We start from the raw sequence: 12,708 nt of genomic DNA, 5'->3' as shown, positions 1-12,708 counted from the left end.
ATTGTTTGAATCTTATTTCCATAATGGACATTGGGTTAACGTAACTGTCATGGATAACTAGATCAAAATTTTAGAAAATCGCATGGTAAAATGTTATAGGGGGCTTTTTATACTTACGATGTTACTTCTTTTTATTATGAATTATTAAAAAAAATCTTTGGATTATAAATAAAATGTATAATAGTAACAAATTTAACAACTCCAAGATAGGTGGCCTATAATTTTTGGCCAAAAATTTTAAAAAATCTATAATAATGTAAAAAACTGGTATAATAATACTCGGGTTACGGTTAATAGTTACGGAATTATTGCCCGATAAATGCTCCGGGTACCAGAAATCGACCAGTCTCGATAAAAATCGAAAAAATCAAACTTTTTAAAATCGAATCTATTGTAGTATTGTTTTCTTGCACTTTTAAAAAAAATTGGCGGGTTCTAATGGCATAGAAAAGTAAAATAAAACTTTGGTACACCACTATAGTGAGACCACTATAATAAAATTATAACAAAAACTGTCCTTCATTTTATGTTTGCATGCCTTTTACAAAAAAATAAAAAATATGTGTGTAATGTTAATTGTTATTATTTTACTTCTAAAACAAGATGTCAAAAGCCTACAATGTAAGATTTAGCTTTTAATTTGTATCTTTTGGATGCCAATTTTATTTATTGATTTCTTAATATGTCAAGAAAAATTATTGTTTAAATAAATTTCTGCAACTATAACAAAATTAACAGCCTCTAGTAGAGATCCAACAAGCCATAAGGTTTACCCAAAATCATAAAATAAGTTAAATTTTAAACATAAAAGTTTTAAAAATAGTCTTAGGAAAACACTTGGGTGTAAGCACCTGATTTACATTACTCATGATTGTCGAAATTAATTCGCTGTGCGTGGCAAAACATTAATAATTTACGATTTTCAAATCGATTAAATATAAAATCATAGATCGAGTAACAAAATAAAACGTGACGCAAATTGGAAAGTTTTCAGGTAATTGTTGCTTATTTTGTTAATTACCAATTGTCCATCGATTAACACTTAATAACCAGACCCCACTGCATTTCTCGTATTTCAACAATCTCCTTAATAGGCAATAATTATTTCGAATCGGATAGCCTTACTCGATCACTTTATCAGCGTCATTAATCAGGTAGGTGGTCAATATTTATCGGTTTTCATTAGTCACCGTTTTAAAGAAACCTAATTTTTCCCAAACTGTTGTACAAAATTTCGAATTCAAGGCAAACGTTAATTAATCGGCGCATTTGGGTTATCAAAATAACCACAAATTTGCATTTCAATTGAGTCGTAACTGGTTCACAAACTGTCTCAAAAACTAATTTTTCCGACAATGAACTGTGCGATCATTTCAGACAAAAGATTTGTTTAAATCGATCGTGGGACGAGCATTGTCCATATTAGGGCTTTTTCCGTAATTAAATTTTGCTTAAGGCAATTGATGTCAAGCTCTAAACAGAGCATTTGAGCGAATACCGATTTAATTAAACTCTTTTCCACTAATCATTCAGAGGTGGATTTTTAAGTGCACCCAATAAATTTTATCGTACTTCGATTGCAACTGATTTAATGAGCTTGAATGCTGCGAAAGTACTTATTCCGTTGCGAAAAAGTCGAAAGGTGAGAAGGTAAAAGCTTCCATCAGCTCGGGATTTATTTGTGTATCAAATTTTGAAAAGACAATCCATTAGAGAGTATCGATTCGCGTTTTCGAGCGAGGCGCTAAAATTGCGAATAAACACTCCGGAATTTCATCAATAAGATCGATAAATGGGTTGGTAGATTGATTAATTAGTTCTGTGCAATTACTTACGTGATTGAGAAAAATTTTGTTGTTTACTCCAGTCGAACATACGCACGTTCTGAATTTTTCTGTTCTGTTTCAGATAGGACAGTCATTCACCGAAAGAGCTCTTTGGCGCTGACACCAGAGGACGAACCCTTGGATCTCAACGTAAGTCAAATTAATTCAAGTGGTTCTTTTTTACGATAATTGTAACATTCGTTGCTAAAAACGGCTCCCAATTAGACGTGACCATATTTCGTATTTACATTATTATGCCGTTCAGCCTTGTCGTAATTGCTACGCAAATAAGATTCATCTCGTTAAAGGATTTTATGTGGTCGGGACATTTGTGGAATGCCACTACTGGTTTATTTTCATGGAAATTGATGTTTCGCGATAAAGTCGCTACTTCAAAATGTTGAATTGGTCGGGGCTTGCGATTCTGCGAATTTAATTACGCAAATGAATTGTTTCGCCGCGATCATAATTTCAAACAACAAAATTTGAACAGTTAGTTGAAGAATTTTGTGTTGAATTGTAGAAGCTGATAAAGAGTAACAATTTCGCTTAAAATGAACGCAATCTGTCGAATTGATTTTGATAAAGAGCGAACTCAACGAAATAAATAGAGTATGCGATTACGAGTTACGAGAAGGGATACAAACAGACATCAAATGCGACATTAAATTGGCACAGCACAAAAGCTAAATCTTTTGGTCAAACGATATAATTAAAAAAACAAAGAACATACGAAGAGATGTCAGAGGTCGTCGCAAAGCTGTTTTCGTTTACGAAGACACAAAGAAAAAGGGAAACTTTAAAGCTACAAGTGGATTATGTGACTCAAAAGGCATTTTTATTTTATATTTTTTAAACTTTTGTTTTTGGCAGTTTCAAATACATATTTTCAATTAAACTCGAATTATTTTAAAGAATGAGTGCTTCAAGGTCTTATGCAATGATTTTTTTTATACTATTTGTTGTTATTTGCCCGTTTTTGCCGTTTTGGAGAACAATAATTGTTATTTTAATCGATTTACGGATTTTTGTGACGATTTGTAATGTCTCAATTTTTCTATCCAAATTTTGTCAAAAAACAAGAGTAAGGATGACAATAATAAAGATAATAACGATAATCTTGCATATCCTGAAATATCAATCTAAAAATTTTCGTAAAATGTACCGTCAAATAATGACTATAAGACATCGCCACATCGCACATGATGTTGCGTTCGCTAATATATATGTATATTACGATACGCAAATCGCGTATCGTAATGATCTCAATACGAAACCGAAGTAGGAAAAAGTATTTTATATTTTTAAACGGTAAATTATTACTATTAGGTATTAGTTTTGAGTACAGTCACTCAAAATGAAAATGACCACAACCAACCTCTTTCATAATGCATCACAGATCGTAAACTACATTTGGGAGGAGTTCTACATTTCCTTTATCATCTTTTAAGATGATTGAGGATTTTTTGTTGGGAATGGTTAAGACAAATGACAAATAAAACAATTTTCAAATTTGTTGCGATACGATGAAATAAATAAATAAATAAATAATTAAGTAAATAAATTTCTTAGTTTGTTTGTAAATTTAATAAATGTTCAGTCGATACAAAATAAAGATGTGATTAAAATTTGACAGATAACAAACAAGCATAACAAAACTCTGATTCTTATGTCATTTTGTTGGAGGTATAGTTGGTGTTTAGAACAAAAAGTAACCATTGTTTAGGCTCCCTAAAAATTGTCTCTTTTTTATCCTAAACCCCAAGTATACCTTCAGTAATAATCAAAGTAAAACAAAACAATGAATCAAGATACAAATTAACTTGCTTTATTAATTTTTTTAGAATTTTTTAGAACGTGATAATAAAACGCCAAATTTGAAAAATATTGTTTTTGACTTTTGACTTAATTAGGTGATTATAAGATTAAAAAATTAAAGTATTTGCTTTTACTTCAAGTAAATACAATGTGTTTTTAAAGATTCTCATCTAGTCGTCTGTGAATTTCCCATGTAAAACCAGAAATGCCGCTCTATAGAATTAATGACAGGCATTTGACACCGAATATTACTATTCTCCGTTTATTAAGTCTCCAATTCAGAAATAAGCTTCGACAATAAAAGTGTTTTCTTGCACAGTGTAACAATTTAGTTGCATTTTATCGAAATTTTTAACATTAATTAATGGATGTGGCTATTTATACATACTGTATGTATACGCAATTGGCTATTTATACATACAGTATGTATACGCAATTGGCTATTTATACATACTGTATGTATAAGAAATTGGCTATTTATAGATACAATATGTATAAGAAATTGGCTATTTATAGTTACGTATAACGCAGATAGAAAAGTAGAATATTGATTGTGACCATCTATGAATGCCATCCTCAACTAAAATGTTGCACATTTGCAAGTCTGTAAAAGTTTTTGCAGGAACAAAAGATAAATACGTGACTCTTGAAGAGCAATTTCTTAAAAATTGGGACAGCTGTAAAGAAATGTGGGTACATTATTTTAGAAAACATTTGCCACTAATGGGAGATACGACAACAAACAGAATTGAACGATCATTTTGGACTCTTAAGCAATACATACAAACTAAATATCATAGTTTGCAGACAATTTATTTATGTATTAAAGAGCTTATAGACTTTATTGATTCAAGAATAAAGAATAAATTAGCCAAAAATAAACAAAAAGTTTTTAAAATTATGGATAACGATAATGAAATAAGAAAATTGCTGGAAGTATGTTCCGAAGTTCTCACAGAGACTGGAATGAAATTATTTCATAAACAATTAAAATTGTTTAAAACTTTAGAATCTAAAATAAAAGTAATGGCTAATGGCATTGAGGAAAATCTTGAGACTGGAATATCGAAGATTTATAATACGTCGCTGGAAGCATGTTCATGTACATTTTGGAACTCTTTCAGTGCACCATGTAGGCATATTTTTATGTTAAGAAAATACAATAACTTAGATATTTTTTCAAAAACATGTTTCCATCCAAGATACATTACTTCAGTTGGAAATACAGAAAGTATTATGAATATGGATATCGATGATGAAGACACGAATGACGTAGACATTGATGATATAGACAAGGATGAATTCGATGGTTGTCAAAAAGTATTATCGGATCGAGAAAAATTCAATACAGCACTGACAGTAACAAAAAATATCGCAGATATTTTATCAAATTATGGAACTACAACCTTTAACAAATATATGAACGAACTAAAATTAATTGAAAAAAATGCTAGAAATGGGGTTTCTCTGTTTGAGAATGAGTATAGTGAACCTACAATTAGTTCAATAGAATTTGAGACAAGTAACTTAGTTGAAGCTGGAAGTTGCCAGGATAGCTTAGTTGGTACTGAAAGTCAGAACGAATCCGATACAAATCATCAATCAAATGAAAACCTAAAATTTAAAACAAAAATTAAGTCTAAAGGACGTCCGAAGAGAAAAACTAAACAGATTCAGTTTTACAAGAAGCAAATTAAAACACGAAATAAAAAATAAAATAAATACCCAAGTATATTGTAACAATAAACAATAAATAAAACAATATTTTTCTATAATTATGTAGTTTTTATTAAAATATTAATATCAATAAACTTTTTGATTAGTTAGTACGTTATACGTAACTATAAATAGCCAATTTCTTATACATATTGTAACTATAAATAGCCAATTTCTTATACATATTGTATGTATAAATAGCCAATTTCTTATACATACAGTATGTATAAATAGCCAATTGCGTATACATACTGTATGTATAAATAGCCAATTGCGTATACATACAGTATGTATAAATAGCCACATCCTTAATTAATTGACAATTTGTGAATTTCACAACTGACAATTTTGAGATTTATTAACAGTGAATTCAACTGAACAGAGCGGCACAATTTTTTTTAGATGTAAACCAATTTCAAAGTTAACTAGATGAGAATCATTTAAAAACACATTGTACTACCTAACGTAGCATTTACTCCACAGTATACTTGAAGTAATACTAGAGTAAGTAGTAAAAGTAAATACTTTGCGTTATGTACTTTGGTAGAGACTAAAGTAGAAGACTAAAACAAATCGAAAGTTAAGAGTAGAAAATTGTCCGATTGTCCTTCGTTATCGAGTTATTGATAAAAAACTAAAATTTAAAATTGAAACATTAAATTGTATTAAAAGCGAATATGCCATATTTGTAGACACAAAATATGCTAAAATGCGATTTGGAAACTTTTCCGCATATGCCCTAGACTCAGCAGTAACATTGGCATCATACACAGATCTAACTGTTAATCGAGCTTCTAACATATTGACAAAATTTCGAATGCACTGATGCAGTAGGATTGTATCATTTTAAACATACAAAACCTAAGGAAATTAATAATACTTGGCACTAAACAAAGCGATTCAAAGTACATATTTTAACTTCGCCAACATCATACTTGTAAATAACTGGAAAGACAGCAAAAAGCTTATTATTTATATTTTTACCAATAAATCGTTAATGAAGGACAATTGGATTTTTTTTTACTTTTAACTTTCAATTTATATTAGCTCCTTGAATCAAATTCCTAAATCAGAAGCGTCAATTTTGAGACACTCTGTATGGAGGACAATACTATGGGAACTTCTAATTATCTGTAGTATTTGCTTCATCGTGAAGCATTTACTAAAGTTCTTGCGAAGTTGCTCAAGCAGTAACTTCGATTTTGTGATTTCGTCAAAAAACTGTTTAAAATAGTAAAAAATTTTACCAGTTATTATATAAATCATAGCTCAAGTTTGCCGTTTTTTTACAAACTTCGTTCAAAATTTACCTCATCTACCACCCCAAAAACTAAACCATAAAAATGACAAAAAAAGACCTATTGCCATTGTGCTTGAGTCAGAAAAGACCAAAAGTGTTGTACGAGTATAGTAAGTTTATTTAAATTTCTGTAATGATTTTGGTAATTAGTTAAATTAATTAAGTGCTGAAAATGTAAAGCAAATAGTGACAAAAGCTGACTGTAAAAGTTTCGGTAGCAGTATGGAAGGCCATCATTATGTAATTGTAAGTTTTAAAAAAGTATTGTAGGTAAGAAAATATTTCTACGTTGTTTGCTTGTTGCTCTAATTTGAGATGGAATAACTAGGTCGTAAAATTGCAGTCGTTGAGCATTCTCCCTCAGCCACAACAAATTACAATATCTCTCCTTAAACAGCGTTTCACTAATCACATAAAGCCTAATAAATTAAATTACAAGTTTAATTTGAATTACATACGGGTGCCGACATCCTCTGTAATTTCTACCGCAAGCAAAGGGAATAAAAAAGCCAGGTGCAATTGCTACTTATTTCAGATTAAAAGGAAATATTTATGTCTCGCATATGTTGCGCTTAGATTTGAAATAAATTGCATTACTTTAAAAGCACGTTTATTAAATATGATGGAGAATTCCTAATGGTGTTACAAATTTTAATCAACTGCAGCAGGAAATGAATTATTAATGACTCTTCAAATGAATTAATCAGTACAAAATACACGTATGCAAACATTTGTCATTCCATCTTTATGAGCTATAAAAATTTGAATATAAATTAAAATTAGGGCAAAAAAATTTGAAATGTTTGCCTAATTTTTCTCCCGAATGGGCAAAGGTTTAGATTAAAATTTTATCAGCTTGTCAAAATTCGGATGGATGTGTAATTTATACAGTTTTAAAGCACTTGTAACAAAATTGATTTTCTGACAAAAATGAATCTTTTTGTGATACACATCTGTAACTTTGTAAGGGCCAAATAAAGCCGTCTTATCATTTTACCTGCCGAATAAATCCCGGTTTAGCGTAACGTGAATTCTGTTGAGTAACCGAACTGTCGCTGGAGATTGAAAGATTGTGCGCATCCGTTCTCTGATCCTCTGTAATGCGACGTATCAAGGGAGGAGATTTAAATTTTTTTATTATATCGTAATTATTAAAATAGTCTCGCAAACATCGTCATTCTAGTCCTGAAAGCCAGCAACGGCATTAAAGTGAAAAGCTTTCATTAAAATCTTTTGAAATTTTTAATAAAACCAAAGTAGGGACGCTGCGAACATTAATAAATCTCTGTTTGCTTCTTGCAAACTTCGTAATCACGAAATCGATATAATCGCATTTGATAATATCTGGATTGTTACCGATAACAATTCCGAGAATTTTTAGACAAGGTGTAAAATGACCGATTACCATCAACCTGATCCTGTAATTTATTGTAACCTCGCTGTATCAAGCACGTCAGAAGGTAATCACAATTATTTTTTAATCCCCTTGTCAATAAAAATTAAATTGGATGGCAAAATGTAAATTTCGTCGCTTCCACCCTCGAATTTCATACTTGAGATGATTCAGATTTTTGACTTAACTGTAATCGCCTTTTCGCGAGGAAAAAATTTTTGCGACAAAACAACGAAAAACAAATCGTTGGATTAAATGAGTGAAACAATTACCAATAAAAGCAGCTGGGAATTTTGCTCGATATTTTGTTGCTTTCCGGGCAAATGAGCTTTTTCTCTTGAAATGTTGCGTTTCTATTTTCTTACAAAACGTGCGTTATTAAAACTGTTCCAGGAGGATTTAGAATTTTATATGCAGTATGACGAAACAGGGTGGGTATATGAGAACACGTTTAATAAAATGGCAAAAGAATGATTTTGGTAAAGGTTATGCCGATTAAACTTGTATGAAGTTATTGAGACGTGACAAGAGAGGACGATTGTTGCGGTTCGAATTTTTCAGCAAAGGGACTAATGGCTTTGACACAAAATTTAGAAACGTCACAATTTCCTTATCCATATCGTCACAATGAAAGTAGTATTATTATTATCACAACAAAATATTTATATCACCTTACTGTTAAAGCTGGTTGATTACAACAAATCTTTAATTACAAAACACAGGGTGTTCGATTACAAGGATGAAGGTATATTAGTGTTTCAAAATTAATTTATTTTTAAGTCGTGTGAAATCAACCACAGATTCCTTATTATTTGGAGGAAATTTCAGATGAAACTTTCGTGGAAAAGAATTTTGTTATTGCAAGTAATTTACGACTGAGAACTTGGTTAGTTCATGATATTATAAAGAAGAGAATTTGTAAACACAGTAATAAGGGTTTCACTTGTAAACTCACCACTTCTATAGATAACAACATCCTTTTCTCTCTTTCAGATATCTTAGAAAGAAATTATTTATTTTAAAGAATAAACCAACTAATTAGATGTTCTTGTAAACTCACTCTTTAACAATGCGATAACGCTAATTTCAGAACTTATCATCTTTTAAAGAATTCATAAAACATGTTTATTTAAAATTTTTATACATTCGGTTGACTTTCATAAAAACCATTGTGGTGGAAATTCTTGGCATTAACTTTTATGAGTTGTCATGGTAACAGGTTAGTCAATTCCACCACAAGGGTTTTTAATGAAAGTGAACAGAAAGTACATTAAAAATAATTTTTAAAAGTTTGATTAAAACTGAAATACGTATTTTTTATCATTTTTTAATTATTGTTGATGTCCACAGTTTTTTATTATACCCATTGAAACAATATCTAGTAGCCCAAATAATATTTCATTACATTAATTGGGTATCATATGTTTACAAAATAATTCTTTAGAATCTGATAACAGTGATAACTGTATTTTGTTTAAAGTTTGACCAACTCTTGTTCTTTACTGAAAAAAATAACACAAAAACACTGACGAAGTACCCGGCTAATTTTCTGCATGCCGATAAATCATGCAAAACAAGCGTTTTCTAACACTGCATTAAATGGATGTATATTTGGTAATTATTAAAGATAACTTTTACCAAATAGCGCTTAGCTACGTACGTACGTTAGAAGCCTGTCCATCATCTTGTTAGATCTGCTCATCAAATATTTTTTGCAGAAGTCAAAAAGAACAAGGAATCAACAAAACCCTGGACCTAACCAGGTTGAATAAAAGCACCAATTATTTTATTCTAAATATTTCAACTTTAATTTACATTTGATTTTACTTTCTTTCTTTCTTTCTTTTTTTAATATACATCTTAGGCAAAATTACACAAGAATTGCAGCCTATGGACATAAATTTAATGCAAATCCCTTACAAAACACTCAAAATGTTTTCGGTAGAAGTGAGCAAACAGAAGACTTTCTAATTAAAATTTTGATCAAAACTAAAGGAAAACCAAATAAAATGATGACAGTGTCAAAACTATGAAGTGACGTTTTTCACTGTCGTGGTTACGATATTCTTATTTGTTGGAATAACAGTGTTTTATTTTAACAAAGAAATTATTCCAGTGCCCAAACTTTGTACCAATACTTTGGAATTAAATAACATTCTTAACAACAACAATTCCTTGAGTTTTTTTCACAGTTATTCTATTTCTACACCCTTTTAATACCAGTTAAAGTTTCGACTCCAAGACCGTAAACATCCTGTATAAGCGAGATGTAAGGGCAGTTGTAAAACCGCAGTATAACCGAGATATAAGGCAGTTATATAACCCCAGCATAACCGCCCGTAAATAACGGTTAGATAAGGTGGTACTATAACAGTTAGCTTAAAAAGCGTCACATCTGGAAGCGTGAAAGGGTATACAGCATGTATCAGAAATACATAAATTTTATCATTTGATAAAACTCATCAAGTACAGCATTTTTGTACAATTTTTTATTTTCATTGTTTTTCTCCTTCCTTTTGTGCAAACGGGCCAGTCATGTTTAATAATTAGTGTGTATTGTTTTTATATTCATAGCAACAACTTTCATTGTTGGTTTAAATTGTTTAAATTGTCCGTTTATTTCACAACGGAAATAATTCGGCACTTTTATTTTTGTTCTCATAGACGGGTACACGTTTCAATATGTTATCTTTTCCAAATTCTGTTTTGCGAAAATTTGTTTGAAAAAATAAAAAAAATTGAAAAAACGTTTTCTTGTTGAGCTGTTACCTGTTAAAATTAACACACGTATTTCTAATACAGCTTGTATACGGGTTATACAGAGTGATTGAAAGTAGCTGATAAAGGACATCATACTAATTAAAAAGTTTCCATGACAAAAAATTGTTTGAGCCATTCTTCACAAGACACTTATAGCTTTTCAAAGTAAAAGTTTTAAGTTTTTGGTGCCTCAGATCATATTTTTTGACTTTAGTTAGCGGAAACGCTACCTCTTACAACATTGAAAAATACCTGTTGAAAAGAATCAACAGTTAATGTCTTATGATGTACAAATCAATTAAAAAACTTACTTGCAAATTCGACAATAATTTAAACTCGACATCATTGGAAGCAAAAAAATCTGACTTTATTTTTGTGCTCAACTGAACGTCTTTTAACACCATACGAGAGTTTGTCCGTCACTTTTGAATCATCCTGTATAAGTGTGCTTCTATGGTCATGACTTTTTAAGTTGTTTTTTTTTCGTATTTGTCAGTACTATTTAATTCAAGTTTTTTATGTCATATTTTTAATGTGATGTAGCTTAGTGTGTCAAGAATTCGGAAAATGTCGCTTCAGTTTATTTGCTAAAATGATTGTGTCGATTAAATATTTCTTATTTTTTTATTTTTTAAAAATTACTTATTTAGTTTTTGTAATGGATTTGTTTATCGAAATAATAATGTTCCTGTGTTAAGATAAGGCCAAATTATAATTAAAATTAATTAATGTTGCTGGTTTATTGTTATTTGAAGTTTGAAGTGCATTTTTATAAAAGAGGTCAAGATGAGATTGTGCACTTGCAATCTCAATTTAAAGTGGCTTAATGTGGCTCTCAGAGTCTTGCCGAAATACTTCTGTCTGTTAGATAACGATTTTTTTAATTTTGGCGAAACCTCTTGATGACAAATTTTCGTCAAGATAAAACAGTTTATTATATTCATCATTTTCACAAGCAATAATGTATACAAGCTAATACCACTATTAATCATGGCCACGCAATAACTTAATAACAAACTTTTAATATCGATGGTTTCGAAGTTAGTCTCGCATCACTAATAGTACCTCCGTTATCTAATCAAACTGATAACGACACACATCATTTATTCTTAAATATAATAAATTTGTTCGACGATTTGTCGTCGTCAAGTGTCGAAAAATGACTTCTACGTGCAAATATTGTGGCAATACATTGCAAAGTAATCATACTTCACTTAGCCAAAAGAAAAAACATGTGCAAGATGGCAGTTGGTGGTGTTTTAGTGGTTTATGTGGCGACAGTGCGACCACAGTCGAAGATAGCAGTGATACCAACAATGGACTTTATCAGAGGAGGAAAACTATCCATTTTGAGACGGACGTTATCAACACAGTCAGGAGGAAGAGTGCAAAAAATCACTCCATACTTAAGACGATGGTTGGTCTCAGTTTTGACACAAAATTAAGGGAATAATACATAAAGGGTGATATTCATAAAAAATATAACATGCTTATAATTTTTTTACCATGTTCATGATTACAAAGGTACTCATAAAATTTAAGTAGTATATGTTTTTGTGGTAATGAAATAGATGCTAGCTATAGAATGCTATAAAAATTCTTTTTTTTAAATCATGATTTGAAACTGTGATGTCCAAAGCGAAACTAGAACCTGCATTTAAGTAATTATCTACCAGACAGCAACTCGAGCAAATACTTTTAGTTTATAGAAACTCTTATATAAAACTCTAAATATTTGAATTTTCCAAAAGACTCTACCTAGAATTTTATCAACTTGAAGCAGTTTTATAATTCCCAAAAATTTTGCCTAGAAGCGCTTGAAAATCATGGAACTGTGATGTTTCTGTTTCTGTTGTGGCACTTCGAAAATTTAAATAAAGAATTCTGCAAGTTGT

General features: G+C 30.5%; 1 protein-coding gene across 8 annotated transcripts in view; it reads left to right on the top strand.

Moving 5' to 3' along the window:
* Pde8 (Phosphodiesterase 8) overlaps window positions 1-12,708 on the top strand; it is a 94,395-nt gene that overhangs the window by 40,103 nt on the left and 41,584 nt on the right. For 7 of the 8 annotated variants that reach the window (XM_064355330.1, XM_015982085.2, XM_064355334.1 and 4 more), the window contains one exon: window positions 1,909-1,976. In XM_064355330.1, coding sequence (XP_064211400.1) covers window positions 1,909-1,976 — 68 coding nt within the window. Of the gene's footprint in view, window positions 1-1,908; window positions 1,977-11,933; window positions 12,231-12,708 lie in introns of those variants that run through there. The other variant, XM_008198055.3, reaches the window with a different exon arrangement.

Source organism: Tribolium castaneum, chromosome 3, assembly GCF_031307605.1.
Source record: "Tribolium castaneum strain GA2 chromosome 3, icTriCast1.1, whole genome shotgun sequence".
In the NCBI taxonomy this organism is placed as follows: Eukaryota; Metazoa; Arthropoda; class Insecta; order Coleoptera; family Tenebrionidae; genus Tribolium; species Tribolium castaneum.
Note: the sequence above shows the minus strand (reverse complement) of the source record. Positions and strands in the feature narration are given on the sequence as shown.